The sequence below is a fragment of the Delphinus delphis genome, chromosome 10, assembly GCF_949987515.2.
Source record: "Delphinus delphis chromosome 10, mDelDel1.2, whole genome shotgun sequence".
Lineage (NCBI taxonomy): Eukaryota > Metazoa > Chordata > Mammalia > Artiodactyla > Delphinidae > Delphinus > Delphinus delphis.
This window is the reverse complement of record NC_082692.2, coordinates 54,511,861-54,528,673: the sequence shown is the minus strand read 5'-3', so window position 1 is coordinate 54,528,673 and position 16,813 is coordinate 54,511,861. Positions and strand designations below refer to the sequence as shown.

General features: G+C 39.2%; 1 protein-coding gene across 19 annotated transcripts in view; it reads right to left on the bottom strand.

Moving 5' to 3' along the window:
- The window catches only part of ARPP21 (cAMP regulated phosphoprotein 21), a 182,326-nt gene that overhangs the window by 70,760 nt on the left and 94,753 nt on the right, over window positions 1-16,813 (bottom strand). For 9 of the 19 annotated variants that reach the window (XM_060022135.1, XM_060022138.1, XM_060022132.1 and 6 more), the window contains 3 exons: window positions 16,266-16,303; window positions 14,299-14,358; window positions 9,658-9,890 (listed from right to left, as the gene is read on the bottom strand). In XM_060022135.1, the coding sequence (XP_059878118.1) occupies window positions 9,658-9,890; window positions 14,299-14,358; window positions 16,266-16,303 (331 nt within the window). The remainder of the gene's footprint in view (window positions 1-9,657; window positions 9,891-14,298; window positions 14,359-16,265; window positions 16,304-16,813) is intronic. The other 10 variants (XM_060022139.1, XM_060022145.1, XM_060022140.1 and 7 more) reach the window with 5 other exon arrangements.

The window sequence follows — 16,813 nt, the reverse complement described above, 5'->3', positions numbered from 1 at the left end:
AGCTGGGAACTCAGGGCCTGAAAACTCCCATTTCCCTGAGTAACTAATGAAGTGGAAATGTCTCACTGAGCTGGAGTTACGACAGTAAAATGACTGGGATGGAGGTTAAAGAGACTGCAGTTTAAGGAGGAGTCTGTGGTCACGCAGATGGTTCTAAAGTACTGGTTCTCCAACATCTGTAAAGCTGCATTTTGAAGGGTCATGGTCAGAAACGATCTTTTCCCTCAAATGTGAGTAGAAGAACTCGCTCATTCCTATTAGAAATGCTTAAGAGCTGCACTGTACCTCCCATACTCACAGAAGTCTTGTTAATATGACCAAGAGGTGAACCAAGGAGGGCTTGGCCGTCATGATATTGACTGAGCATCCTTCAGATGACATAGAAGAGTAGAATCATGGGGAGATTTGTGGACTATAGATTCCGCAAATATGTAAGTAACTGGGTCAGTGTGCAGAAGCTCCCAAGATGGAATCCAGCCCTAATCATCTCCCTTTCCCTCCAATGTGGACAAGAAAAGCTACAGCCCACGTCCATTAGGCACCAGCCACTCTTCACTGCAACCAGAGCCAAGCAGCTCCAGCACCCTTGACTGTGGCTGTTCTGGGCTCTGAATATTAACCAGAGCCTCAGAGAGAAAATGCACTGAGCAAAATTTCTCTATCTGTGAATTCAAACTAACAGATGGATTGAGTGACATCATAGTTCGAAAGAACGGAGTATAAGAAACTTTAAAAACTATCAGCCCACATTATTGACTTATGTCATTAAAAATGCATTATTCTGTGTCATTAGAGGTTAACACATATAAGGAATAGTTAAGATTGTTTAGAAGATTCTAAAATGTGCCCTTAAACTGAAGACCTTTTTTTTTTCTGAACACAGATTCTTTTATTAAACCATTTTTTTTTCAAAGTGATATTTAGTATAATGCCTTATAAATTATCTTTCTGCAAAACATAAAGAGGAAAAATATTCTGTACAGTGGATACTGGAAAGAATATAAGTAACAAAATAACATGTGATGAAGTTTATCTTTGAAATGATATGGCTTTTAGTTCTACTATCTGTTTTTGTTATGTTCCTTCTAAAATTCTCAGCATTTTTAATAATAAAAAGTGTGGCTGACGTATGAATTTCAACTCTACAGCCCTAACTTACTCCAGTACTAATAAGTGGTTAAAGGAATAGTAAGTGATTTGTCATCTTTAATGAGAATATGGAGTTCTAAATTATGGTAAACTGAAGACCTTTTTATTTTATTTTTATTGAAAAATTTTTTATTCTATATTGGAGTATAATTGATTAACAATGTTGTGTTAGTTTCAGGTGTACAGCAAGTGATTCAGTTATACATATACATGTGTCTGCTCTTTTTCAAGTTCTTAAATACATGAGACGAATACAACATGTGACTGCAGAGAAGAGGGGCCATTGGAGAGTGTGGTAATTTTTGAGAAGAAGGACAGTGATATTTACTGAGCATTTAATATGTGTGGGTAACCTGATAAACACTGTAATTATAAGGACTATACTGCCTAGATAGATAGGGAAATGGAAGCACAGAAAAGGCAGCTAACTCAAGTCAACTCATACAGGTAGACAGTGACAGAGCTGGGATGTGATCCAGGCAGAATGATCTGGATTTAACCATGACCCAACACCGACTGCCACCAGCGTTCTCAGGTGGGAACCTTCTCTGCTTTTTCCATGACTTTATTATTCAGAATGATCAAGTTTCAGATGAATTCAGGATGTTCCATCTAACTAATGCTGATGGGTTTCTGAATAATGTATGGGCAGAAAAATGAAGGATAAAAGGAAATGTGGAAATACTAAGAGTAGTTTTCAGACCACATGGCTGACACGTCTGATCCTGCAGTCACTGCCCCAGTGCGTGCGTTTGTGGACTTGTGCCCATGATTTGATGCTACAGTCCAAGTTTGACACTTAGCAGCGTCAACAACAACAGCAAGAACAGTAATAATACAATAACACTTCCTGACCCCAGACGATGAAGCTCATACACAACTGACTCAGCCCACATCCAGGCTGAGGGGTTAGACAGTAAGAAAAAGTCGGGGCTAACAAGGTATCCAGCACCATGCTGGGCGTGTGTGCTGGTGGTGGAGATTGATACACAGAGACTAACGTGCCTCAACAAAATCCAAAAGATGACTTCATTTTGGCTTTTAGAAGATGGCCATTCATCACTGATTGACAATATTTCCTTCTGCTGGCTGAGAAAAAGCAGCAGCTTCAACAGGAATAATGAGGAGACAAGGTAAAGATAATGGAAATGATTTGATCCCACAGGTTAAAAGAAGGGAAGGAGGAAAATTAAATTTGGCTTAAACTCTCAACACTTGCAAAGATGGAGGCAGTCAGACCTCCCTGGAGCGATGGCTCAGCAATCACCCTGCAGGCTGGCTGGTGTATAACCAGCTCTGACCAGTTTCTAAACATCCATCACCTAGAATCAGGTAAAGCAGTATTCGACACGTAGCCAGCATTACTGAAATTCTTGATCAAAAATGGCTGCTACCAATGGTGATAAAAGGCACAGGACTAGAAGTGTTCACAGATTTAAAAAAAAGATTAATATTTGAGAACTTTACTACTTTGGGTGCTGAGAGTGGTTTGTGCTTCCTTGTTTAGGGACTTTGTGACAGCAACGGCAAATATTTAAACAGTATGTCTATGTGACAAATAGTGTTAATCACGCTATATGAATTATCTAATCTACTTTTCACAGCAACCTCATTTTGCAGCTGAGAGCTGATCCTCAGAGACGTTAAGTAAATTTCCCAAGTGCAGTTAGCACGTGGAGGAGTCTGAGTTCAAACCCAGGCAACGCAACTTCAGGGACCAAGCTTGAAGCCTGCAGGTCATGTGTTTACCCTAAAGTCATTCCAGCAAGAACCAGGTAGGACCAGGGCCCTGACCAGGCCTATGCCAAGTTCTAGGAGAAACTGCACAGAAATTCAATGCTACTCATAATGGGATGCTCAGAAATTGAAGCTGGACCCTGAGGGGCAGCTGGTGGGAGGTGTAGACCAAAGACACTAGGGTGGCTGGGTGAAAGCCTCAGATGAACCCTCAAGAGGGACACAGGAAAAGGGAAAAATGGGAAGAGACTGGAAAAGAGATCATAAGGCAAAGCAAAATAGAAATCCAGGAAAGGGATGGGGCAGAAAGGAAAGGGCAAGGGAAGAGTCCCTTGGAGGAGGGATGAGCATTCACTCCCCAGGGAGGGAGCACCCTGAGTTGTGGTTCCAGTTCTGCCAGAACTAGTTGTATTTCCTTCAGGAAGTGACATTTTCTTTAGACCTCAATGTCTTCTTTATAAAATATAAGCCACCAGATTAAATGATGAGTATAGCTGAGGATGATGCCCTTGAAGTTCCCCTCAGTTTAACTATACTTTAAATAGGTTTCTTTCTGATTACAGGCCCTTTACCTCCCTTTCAGGGAGGGAGCACCCTGAGTTGTGTTTCCAGTTCTGCCAGAACTAGTTGTATTTCCTTCAGGAAGTGACATTTTCTTTAGACCTCAATGTCTTCTTTGTAAAATATAAGCCACCGATTAAATGATGAGTATAGCTGAGGATGATGCCCTTGAAGTTCCCCTCAGTTTAACTATACTTTAAATAGGTTTCTTTCTGATTACAGGCCCTTTACCTCCCTTTTTTCAGCGCATCTCTGCTCCTCAATAGACGCAGAGAAAGCTTTCGACAAAATTCAACACCTATTTATGATAAAAAGCCTGCAGAAAGTAGGCATAGAGGGAACTTTCCTCAACATAATAAAGGCCACATATGACAAACCCAGAGCCAACATTGTCTTCAATGGTGAAAAACTGAAACCATTTCCACTAAATCAGGAACAAGACAAGGTTGCCCACTCTCACCACTCTTATTCAACATAGTTTTGCAAGTTTTAGCCACAGCAATCAGAGAAGAAAAAGAAATAAAAGGAATCCAAATCGGAAAAGAAGAAGTAAAGCTGTCACTGTTTGCAGATGACATGATACTATACATAGAGAATCCTAAAGATGCTACCAGAAAACTACTAGAGCTAATCAATGAATTTGGTAAGGTAGCAGGATACAAAATGAATGCACAGAAATCTCTGGCATTCTTATACACTAATGATGAAAAATCTGAAAGTGAAATTAAGAAAACACTCCCATTTACCATTGCAACAAAAAGAATAAAATATCTAGGAATAAACCTACCTAAGGAGACAAAAGACCTGTATGCAGAAAATTATAAGACACTAATGAAAGAAATTAAAGATGATACAAATAGATGGAGAGCTATACCATGTTCTTGGATTGGAAGAATCAACATTGTGAAAATGACTCTGCTACCCAAAGCAATCTACAGATTCAATGCAATCCCTATCAAACTACCACTGGCATTATTCACAGGACTAGAACAAAAAATTTCACAATTTGTATGGAAACACAAAAGACCCCGAATAGCCAAAGCAATCTTGAGAACGAAAAATGGAGCTGGAGGAATCAGGCTCCCTGACCTCAGACTATACTACAAAGCTACAGTAATCAAGATAGTATGGTACTGGCACAAAAACAGAAATATAGATCAATGGAACAAGATAGAAAGCCCAGAGATAAACCCACGCACATATGGTCACCTTATCTTTGATAAACGAGGCAAGAATATACAGTGGAGAAAAGACAGCCACTTCCATAAGTGGTGCTGGGAAAACTGGACAGCTACATGTAAAAGAACGAAATTAGAATACTCCCTAACACCATACACAAAAATAAACTCAAAATGGATTAAAGACCTAAAATGTAAGGCCAGACACTATCAAACTCTTAGAGGAAAACATAGGCAGAACGCTCTATGACATAAATCACAGCAAGATCCTTTTTGACCCACCCCCTACAGAAATGGAAATAAAAACAAAAATAAACAAATGTGACCTAATGAAACTTAAAAGCTTTTGCACAGCAAAGGAAACCATAAGCAAGACCAAAAGACAACCCTCAGAAAGGGAGAAATTATTTGCAAATGAAGCACCTGACAAAGGATTAATCTCCAAAATTTATAAGCAGCTCATGCAGCTCAATAACAAAAAAACAAACAGCCCAATCCAAAAATGGGCAGAAGACCTAAATAGACAGTTCTCCAAAGAAGATATACAGATTGCCAACAAACACATGAAAGAATGCTCAACATCATTAATCATTAGAGAAATGCAAATCAAAACTACAATGAGATATCATCTCACACCAGTCAGAATGGCCATCATCAAAAAATCTATAAACAATAAATGCTGGAGAGGGTGTGGAGAAAAGGGAACGCTCTTGCACTGTTGGTGGGAATGTAATTGATACAGCCAATATGGAGAACAGTATGGAGGTTCCTTAAAAAACTACAAATAGAACTACCATACGACCCAGCAATCCCACTACTGGGCATATACCCTGAGAAAACCATAATTCAAAAAGAGTCATGTACCAAAATGTTCATTGCAGCTCTATTTACAATAGCCAGGACATGGAAGCAACCTAAGTGCCCTTCATCAGATGAATGGATAAAGAAGATGTGGCACATATATACAATGGAATATTACTCAGCCATAAAAAGAAACGAAATTGAGCTATTTGTAGTGAGGTAGATGGAGCTAGAGAGTCTGTCATACAGGGTGAAGTAAGTCAGAAAGAGAAAGACAAATACCGTATGCTAACAAATATATATGGAATCTAAGAAAAAAAAATGTCATGAAGAACCTAGGGGTAAGATGGGAATAAAGACACAGACCTACTAGAGAATGGACTTGAGGATATAGGGAGGGGAAAGGTAAGCTGTGACAAAGTGAGAGAGTGGCATGGACATATATACACTACCAAACGTAAAACAGATAGCTAGTGGGAAGCAGCCGCATAGCACAGGGAGATCAGCTCAGTGCTCTGTGACCACCTAGAGGGGTGGGATAGGGAGGGTGGGAGGGAGACGCAAGAGGGAAGAGATATGGGAACATATGTATAACTGATTCACTTTGTTATAAAGCAGAAACTAACACACCACTGTAAAGCAGTTATACTCCAATAAAGATGTTAATAAAAAAAAAAAAGATGCAAATCTTCTCCCAGCCTTTTATCAGTTTTACAACACGGGAAGGTCTTTCTTAAGGACTTGGGAGCCATCCGTTTGAAGTGAAGTCCTCAAGAAAAACGGTGCCTTTCTCTGCAAGTCTCAGCACCAATTAGCAAACACAGGCGGTCTTATCAAATTGACCAATCAGCTCTTTAAGGCCCTCTAGCTCATTTACAGACTCTCCTGCCTTTGTTCCAGCAGGGTTGAGTTTAGTTTCTCTCCCCTACTGCAACAGTCTTGACCTCTATTGAATTAGTTATGGGTAAAGTCTTCCCTGCCTCTTTAACTCATCAGATGCAATTTTTCTTTTACAGGGACCCTGAACCATGAGTATTTTTCTCTCCTGAGTTTGAGAAAATGTTTCCAGATCCAAGTGTCAGAGTTCAGTAGAATAACCTAAAGCTTCTGAAATTACGAGGGAAAAAGAATATCCAGGATGCATTTGTGTAGTGACGAAAATAAACACGGAGAAGAGGAAGTGATGGAAAGATGAGGCATCTTGCACTGGCTCCAGAAATACCCCAGGGCATAGACCAGGAAGGTAACAACAACAAGGATACCCTTGCCTCCAGAAAACAAGATGCCAGGCCATGTAAAATGGTGAAAACAAAACGGAAGGCTATCTTATTTCTCCAGAGCAGTTGTTTCTCAAGCTTGGTTTGTAGAGAAGCCATCTGTGCTTGAACAAATTCTTCTTGTGAGTCTGATGCAGCTGAAGTCGAGAAGCCCTGCTCTGGACATCAAGAGAGAAGGATGGTAGTAAAACAACATGGTGTAGCCAGTGTGGAAAGAAACATATCACACACTTATTTCTCAACCCCATGTTCATGGCAGCACTATTTACAATAGCCAAGACATGGAAGCAACCTAAATGTCCATCAACAGATGAACGGATAAGACGATGTGGTACATATATACAATGGAATATTACTCAGCCATAAAAAGATTGAAATAATGCCATCTGCAGCAACATGGATGGACCTAGAGATTATCATACTAAGTGAAGTAAGTCAGAAAGAGAAAGACAAATACCATATGATATCACTTATATGTGGAATCTATAAAAACAATACAAGTGAACTTATTTACAAAACAGAAACAGACTCACACACTTCGAAAACAAACTTATGGTTCCCAAAGAGGGAAGGGGGGGGGAGGGATAAATCAGGAGGTTGGGATTAACAGATACACACTAATATATACAAAATTGATAATCAACAAGGACCTACTGTATAGCACAGGGGACTCTACTCAACACTCTGTAATAACCTATATGGGAAAAGAATCTGAAAAAGAATTCAGTTATATGTATAACTGAACCACTTTGCTGTAAACCTGAAACTAACACAACATTGTAAATCAACTATACCCCAATATAAAATAAAAATTAGATTTAAAAACCCAACCAACCAAACAAAAAAACCCAACATGGTGTGGCCAGTGTGGAAAGAAATAGATATCACACACACTTCTCTCTCAACCCCATCGCCACTACCAAGAAAAAGCTGGGGTCGCAGTGCAAGCGCCATTCAAGTCCTCTTCCCAATGAGGATGTGATGAAATCAGCTGTCTCCACAGGCCTGCACTGGACCCCTGATAGGTGACCACTGCTGTGCTCAGTGCAGGGGGTACAATAAGGGAAATACAGCCCAGATCTCAAGAGGATGTGCTTGTGCATTCTGACTTCAGTTGATATGCTTTTCCCCAAATGGAGCAAAACATGTTTCCCACCTGGAAAGAGTCTCATTATTAACTATTTGAAGCTAGAACCTATGTAATTAGAGGAGGAGAAGAATAACTTAAACGTCACAACTCCAGACTTAGCTTCTAAAAGGTCAAAAAAAGTTTGCCATTCCACTGTGAACAATAAAGTAAAAAATCAGAAACTTGTGTGGTTCTGAAGCGCCATGACAGCAAAATTGACAGCTTTGCTTCATAAAACCATCTTGGGAGATTGTAAGTTTGTTTTGACATCCTATCTTGATCCCCTTTAATTTTTTTTCTTGCCATTCCTGTACCCTGACAGGCTTTCAAATGGAGACACTTAGATGAAAAGAAAAAAAAAAAAATGTCTGAAGCACTTACAATTTCTAATCATTCTTCAAAGAACATGGCATTTTAGCATTCTTGAAGTGTTTTAAATGTTTCCAAAGAGCTTTGCTTTGGAGATGATTGGTGGTTGGTGTGTGGAGAAGGACGATTAATTTAAAAATCCTAAGAGCTCTTTGGGTGTGCTGGAATTTTTAAGTGCACCATTTAAGGTACTTCGTTTCTGCGTTGAAGGAGATTTAAAACTCTTTAACCTGTCTTAGTTTACAGGAACTCAAGTGTACACAGTGGATTTTCTTGACTTCAGATTGCGGCAATAGTGGGATATAAGAGCAATTAATTAGAGGAAGAAATCAAGAATTCACCAATTGGTGAATAGAGATGACAGAAGGCAGTGCGAGCCCACCTGAATCTTTCCAAGAAGCAGAATATATACATAAAGTAGTGGCTGAGACTAAATGCTATTAATTTTCTGCCTATGTAGGAAAACACAAGATAATTTCTTAGGAAGCACTTGTCAACAACATAATTATGTTAAACCATTAGCATAATGAGCCGAGATTTCACAAAGAGGCTCCCCAGCGTCAGTGAGAAGCTTGGTTGGGAAAGTATTCACAGTGGAGGACTGCCCGTGTTTTACCTCTGCTTGGCGTTGTCCATTCAGCATTTCCCCTCGGGGCCCTGGACTCCCACTCACTGCACATGCAGGCTATGAATGCACCAGTATGAATGCAAACTTCAACTACCTATGTCAAAAGATCACTATTCGGGCTTCCCTGGTGGCGCAGTGGTTGAGAGTCCGCCTGCTGATGCGGGGGACACAGGTTCGTGCCCCGGTCCGGGAGGATCCCGCATGCTGCGGAACGGCTGGGCCCGTGAGCCATGGCCGCTGAGCCTGCACGTCCGGAGCCTGTGCTCCGCAATGGGAGAGGCCACAACAGTGAGAGGCCCGCGTACCGCAAAAAAAATTAAAAAAGATCACTATTCACTTACAAGAAAAAAACGGGAAAAAAGAAGATGCATGCACCTAGCTACTTGGAGACTTGAAAATTTCTGAGGCTCTCTTTCCTTATCCTATTCCTTATCTTTAAGGAATAAATCATAATATTGCATTTCTAAAAATAGCTAACTTGGTTAAATAGCCGCCTTGTGCAGGTGCCTTGGTAACTGATTTTATATAAATGGTCAAATTTAAACTGACAATAGTCTACTGAGGGGAGTTACAGTATCATTCTATTACCACCCACATTTTATAGATAAGGAAATTGAAGATTAGAGAGATTAATAATTGGACCCAGGCGCACAGCTTGCAAGAGGCAGTATTGTTATTTCAATTGCACCTTCTGACTTTTTTGCTATCCCAGTGATTAATAGTCACATCATTATCTTTAGTTCAGGGAAGTCAGTGAGAGCACTGACTGCACAGCTTGGGTGGAATCAGAGGAAACTATCACAGGACATAAACCCATTCAGTACTAACTACCTGCTTTGGACAGCTTCCCGGTACTCCTGCTACTGGATGTGCTGTCACCCCTGGTCAGCACCGTGATGCCCCCAAAACTCGCCGTCTTGGTCATGGCAGGTTTGAGATTGCGGTTGGAGCTGTCAGAATCTGTGCTGCTCCAGGCTCTTTGGTGGTCAGACCACTTGAGTTCATTCTCCGAGCTGCTCTGCCGACTTCCAGATGTTCTCCCCGAGCTGTCTCTGTTGCCCCTGGAGCGTGGCCATCAGAAAGATGCACGGGACAGCATTAGATTCCGAGAGCAGAACGGACACAGAGCGGGACCTTTCTTGTAAGAACCGTCTACACAAGACCCTTCTTGTCAACCCTTTCCTTGACACCTGTCGCCTCACAAACAGTGCACAGACACCTTGTTGATGTACAGACAGACAGGTAACACATCACACAAACACTCATGCTACAAACGAAAAACCAAACCTAGAAATGTCACATGGTCCCTCTGCCAGTGAAGGGGAAACAACAAGAAAAATAGGATATAAGATATAATTGGTAACTTCTCTTGTGGAGAGGAGAGAGGAAGGTAAATTCTCCTGACCCAAATCAACAATGACTCAGTGTTTGAAAGCAATTACGATGTTAAATGATCCTAAAAGCAACTCCCACCGAAGAAGAGTTTCATGTTTCCCTTTAGCATTAAGTAATTGGACCATGGTAAAATACACAGTTTCAAAGAAGCCATTTACTAATTTAGTTGCTAACTATATTATATACATATTAAGGCTTTGGCAGACAGCACAGAGATCACAGGAATTCCTCTGTTAACCTTTGGTGAGAATTTTGCCCAGTGAGTTTAACCTTCATGGGCAGAGGAAAGAGCCCTTTAATACCTTTCACACAGAAAAATTCGTGATAATAACAACAGTGCAAACACTACACTGACACGAAACTTTCCAAGGAGATCGATGGGAATAACAAAATAGCTCCATAGATGAAATGACACATTTGTTCAAAATTCAAATAGAAAAAGATTGAACTTATTGGAAGAGATCCAATAGTCAAAAGTCATTTTTGAAGACTACAGAGTATTTCTAAGCAGTGTGCAAAACTGCATGTATTTTATAGAGGAAGTTGATGAAATTTGCATTTTCATTGGTTTCCAACTGCTTAAAGAGTGACTTGGTTACTATTTTTCAAAGGCTTTTCTGCAGTTTGGAAATAATGGATCATCAAAATATTCTAAGATTCTCATGGATTATGAATAAGCAAAGGGGACAAAAACCATGGGCAATAGATATAACCCCTCATTTCATATCACTGTGCAATGTGATAGAAATCTTGATCACAGTGGTGAATAGCAGTTTTATTAATATTCTTCTAAAGACAATCATGGGCTGTTGAGATGCCAGAAGTATACATATCTGATTGAAACACTCACCCACCAAATTGTACAGAAGGTATACAGAAAATTTTAGGTTTTGCTTCAACTTTACTTACTAAACGTTTTCTTTCATTTTGTGAAAACTTAAGAAGGTCAATGGATCCAGGAGATAATAAAGATGAAACAGCTAGTCTGTGATAAAGACTTTGTACAGTGAGGAGAGGAAATGCAACAGAAAATTCACAAAACAAAAAGTACTCAGCGCCCTGCTGTCCTCTCTTAATGTTTTCTTACAAACATTCTCTCTGCGTTCCGTACCTCGGGGATGGCTGGTTTTAGAAACAAGGACTATTTAAAAAAAAGACTAGTTTGTGAATAGTAAGTATCAGACACTCACCAAGGGCCACGTGACTTTAGTTCTTAAACACCTATGAAATTCAAACAGCCCAGAGGAGACTGGGTGGAGAAAAACCAGCCCTTCAAGGTGCTCTATTCCTGATTGTTTCCCTTTAAATCTCCAAATTCAGCTTCATTCTTTTCTCATATAATTCTGATTGATTTGACCCACCCTTGACAAAGCCTGACTAAATCATTATTTAGCAACCATGAACGTACCAAGGGTGTGACAATAATCTCCCCTGTAGATAACGCAGAATATTTATTATAGGAAAAGATTTGGAGTGGGGTCCTCAGCATACAGGATGCATCAGAAGGCAATTCCCCATATGGAGGCGATCATCACTAAAGTCCGCTTCAATTATCAACTCTGCACCTCCATGGGAGGAATTTAGACTTCCTCTAAATGCCAGAGTGGCTAAGCCTTTCTCTGCAAAGGAGGTGTCCACCACTATTCCTAAGTGCATTTTAGTGTGTTTCTAAAGCACTGGGTAGTTCCTCTAGGCTCATGTCACATCCCATAGCCAATAAGGCAACCTAAGATTTCCTTAACTTCTTCTAACTCTAATCCACTGGCTCAAATCCTCATCTCAAGTCAAGATCTGTGCATTTTATAAAAAATGGAGTTTAAGTTGTTGCTTTAGAGAGTTAGCATTAATGAGATTCAAAATAATGCATTTAATTTATGATCTCTAGATACAGATACACTGAAATCATATCTTTTACTGCTCTATCAATCATTCACCTTAACACTGGCAAGGTAAGGTCCAGAACTGAATTTCATATATATCTGGGTGTGGAATCATAGGTATCATATCCACAAGTGCCTTCCTATACTTCCTAACAAGCCCAGTCCTAGTGTTCTTCTATTGGAAACCAGGAAGACAATGATAATGAATATCTGGCCATCAAGAGGCGTTGGCCCTCTTGTACATAACTAGAATTTGACCCCAGAGTAGTCATAAAGCACATACTCTAAGTTCTGCTTCTGTGCTGATTAACATAACTGATAACTTTTATGTCCTTCATGTTTGAACGTGACACTTTTTTTTTTTTTTTTTTTTTTTACCAAGTTAGGTATAACGTACATTTTGAACTGCTTTTATCAGTGTGTGGATGGCTTTGTGCTAAGTCATATTCCTGAGTTTCTGTGCTTGGTAATTTTGGTGGGTTATAGCATCCGTATTTGGGATGGTTGACTTCAGTAGACGGTAGCTCTGGCTAGGGACCAGATTTGGGGCTATGTAAAACTAAATGCCTCTAGGGGTCAAGAACCCACATTTTATCTGTACTGGTCTAAACAAGCCAGGTCATGGTGTGTGACTGCACGAGCACAGATACATTCTAGTCCTTCTCTGGGCTTTCAAGGGAAAAAATGCAAGGTTATTTTCTTAATATTCAAGTGTGAAAATAAACTGTCTAATGATACAAGAGGAAGGTATTAGATGTATAGTTCAACCTAGAAAAGTAAAGGAAGTTAAAAAAATAGATCCTGGTTTTTTTGTTTGTTTCTGCCAAAGTGTAAAAAGAAAAGAAATTGCTCTAACTTTTCTAAGGATGAGGTCATAAGTTCAGATTTACAGCAAAAAGATATGTTCTAAGCATAGAATTCATTTACTTCTGGGTATTTCCTTTTTTCTCAGTGGTCAAGAAGTTCTGTTGGTTTGTTTGTTTTGCCTTTCCTACAACAGAGATGAATCCTAATATTCATAAAAGCACTAGCATATTAAATATATATATTAGGTAAATATATGTATTAGGTATTGAATATATATATACACATATACATATAAAATATATATAGCACTGTGTATCCATTGCCCTATAATGGATGGTAGAGACACATTTAATAAAGTAATGAGATAAAAAAAATTTTTAATTAAAAAAATAAAGTGGGCTTCCCTGGTGGTGCAGTGGTTGAGAGTCCGCCTGCCGATGCAGGGGACACGGGTTCGTGCCCCGGTCCAGGAAGATCCCACATGCCGCGGAGCGGCTGGGCCCGTGAGCCATGGCCGCTGAGCCTGCGCGTCTGGAGCCTGTTGCTCCGCAACGGGAGAGGCCAGAACAGTGAGAGGCCCGGGTACCGCAAAATAAATAAATAAGTAAATAAAAAATAAAAATAATGAGAGAGCGGGTATAGTACAACCTGCGCGTCTGGAGCCTGTTGCTCCGCAACGGGAGAGGCCACAACAGTGAGAGGCCCGCGTACCGCAAAATAAATAAATAAATAAATAAATAAAAAATAAAAATAAAGTAATGAGAGAGCAGGTATAGTACCTCTGCTTTCATGGCACTCTCTAGCCTAGTATAAAACTTTATACATATTATATATATATATATAAAACCTATTCTCCTTATCCCACACAGATCTTGATTTAAGCAGTTCATTATAATTGGAAACAATCCCATATCTTTCTTTAGAAATAAAATCTGTGCTTGAAAAAATATTGTTTGAAATATTATGATGGATAGTAGTGGCTAAAAATCAACTACTCAAATAGAGTTTTCATTGATTTGTTTTCCAGTGTTGGGAACGTATACACAATTGCAAGCTATAAGAGAAATTTTAACTCAGTGTAATGCACCAAAGTTGATTTGGGAATGTGAAATCAGTGTGCTGTCAAAGTTAGTCCTGGAGGAAAAAAACCCAGAAAATCCGAGGAAGAACCCTAAAGGGCTGTAGACAAAGCACTTGGTTTCCCAGTCCCGTATCTCACAGGACCCCGTATGGCTTCAACACTAGCTCAGTAATAACCTTTACAAAGAGATAACCAAACATATTTTATTTCATGAACAGAGATATTTTACACTAATACACTTATATTTAACATTGATTCCACCACATCATCTGAAAACACAGTTTTAAAAAAGTAAACCATACCAACCGAAAGAGCTGTCTTTTCTTATAGGTCTCACTGCATATGTTACTGTCTTCCAAGAGCCTACTGGAAATGAAAAACATGATTTTTATGATATAAAATCTAAGGGTACTAAATGCCCTATGTTAAACGGATGTGTACTCAACTATGGCACACCTGTCTTGCAAATCAACCCTATATGCTACGGTTTATTTTCAAGATGTAGAATTTTGCCCTAATGAATTAATGGCAGCCTGATTTTTCCCTACCCTAGGATAAAGTACCGATGCTAGACAGGAAGAAGGGAAGAAGAAACAGATGGAATGGAAGAGGAGGGGAGAATCAAAGAGATGGATATAGATATAATAGACATTTAATTAATTAAATATATCGGTTGCGATTTTTTTCTTTGGGTAGTATTAGTTATTCTTTATATTTTGGGCATAGTGAAATGTGCCTTCCAAAGGCAGGTATCAAAGAAATATATTTATTTTTGTAGGGATCTATTCAGAATTTTGCTTTTGGGGACCATCAATACTTCTTCACATATGCAATGCATATTTGTGACAAATTATTGTATTGATGAATATAATCCAATTTGAATATTAGGGACACAAGTGCACTAGCAGTCTTTTCATACAAAACACAAGTATATGACGAAGATTAGGGAGTAAGTAGGGAAAATGATTGGCTAGAAGACTAGGGAATGACATGTCCTACTAAACTGAATTCTAAATGCTCACTTCGTTCTTTGGGTAAGGATATAGAATTCTGGATTGCTTCAACATCCAAATGTTGCATCCAACATCCAAATTCAATTTTGGATATAGAATTTTGGATTGCTTTAACATCCCTACGATGGTAAAGCTCACGGATTCTTAATTTACTGTAAAAAAAGAATACTTGTTGAAAACTGTATGGGTTTTTGAGGATGCTTTTGGATGCCTTGTAAAGACCTGTTCACTACTTTCATCCCTTCTTCTACAAGAGGTTACTCAGTTGAGGGTAGTTACTTGACGTTTTCTAACTGCTACTAAGAATGAGGGCATTTTTTAAACCAATCCTCTTGAATGCCAGGTTTAACTTTTCTCTAAGTACTGGAATTTAATCAAATAGCCTCCATTTTAATCCATTTTATAGGGATACCCATTAAGCCAACACCTGAAATGAAATTAACCACCACTCTTTTAATGGCTACCATATTTCCAATCCAAGTTGCCCACTGTGATGCATTTTAATGTGATCAGTACAGCTAATGAGGAATTCCTTAATTCCCCTTGAAAACGTGCAATTAAATCAATGGAGCATTTTAATATCTATATCAGTTTAGAACTATTTTTAAAAGGTACATGCTAAATTTGAGAACTTCTGCTCTTATACTCAAGACTTTGTATAAATGTTTTAACACATTCATGTCATAACCACCACCTTCTCTACTAATACCCCGCCAGGTACACTGATAAATCTAGATCGGTTTAGATAAGTTTTCCAAGTTCAGCCTTTTATGAAGACAGATTATTTAGAATGAGAAACATAAAACGATACTATTCAAATTATCATCTGTGTAGCTACATAGAACGATAGGGCACAGGAAGAGGCCAATAACACCAAATACACAAGTACTTTTAGCAGCCTATTCAATAAGCCAATGAAACTGCAAGTTCTTGTCTCAACATTTATACTTTTTAATGCCTGGGCAAGGTAACAGGATTATACCTTTGGAAGGACCAGAAGTTGAGACTTTAAATAAGGAAATTGTTGAAACTTATGTTTGGAAGTAATGGAGGGAATTTTTCCCCAAAGTTAAATAGCTTTTAGACATGCTAAATAACATATATGTGTGCATATATACGTGTGTACACATAGATATATGTATTTATTTATACATATATTCAAGCACACACTTATATATGGCATATGTATATCTATGAAAAACAAGACACATTGACAGACTTTGTTCCTCTAAAGACATGAAAAAGCAAATTTCATTTTACCTGTTTTCCACAAAAAGGCTTTCCTGGGAGCAAACTGACTGAAAAATAAAAAAAAGCATTGTATCAGATGTTCTGGATATGCTGAGGGAGCCCAAATCCTTGCCTGCTTTTCAGACTACTTTTCCCCTCCAAGAGGAAAAGAATTAAGAAAAATATGTACCATTTTCAGAAAAAATGGAAATAAAAAAAAGGAAAAAAAACCGGTTAGAGTTAGAAGTGTAAACCATTCTCATGCAGCTCTTTTCCGTCACGGTGTCTCCAGGTTTCACATAGATTTAGCCCGTGTAGTGCCAAGGTCAGAAGAGAGATGTTGTGAATGAAGCTGCTGGAGAAACCTGAGAGCATCAGGTCCTGAGCTAGTGGTTTCCTCTAGGGCTGCCGAGATGCAGCTGCCATCAGGAGCCAAAAGGACAAGTTCAGATCACGGCAGAGCGTGCAAACTTGGCACGATCCACCTGAGGATGGGAGAGCTGTAAAGCCACAATCCTGAAATTATGACCTGGCAACAATAAACTCTCACAACATAAACAGATGACCTGCAAGACTCT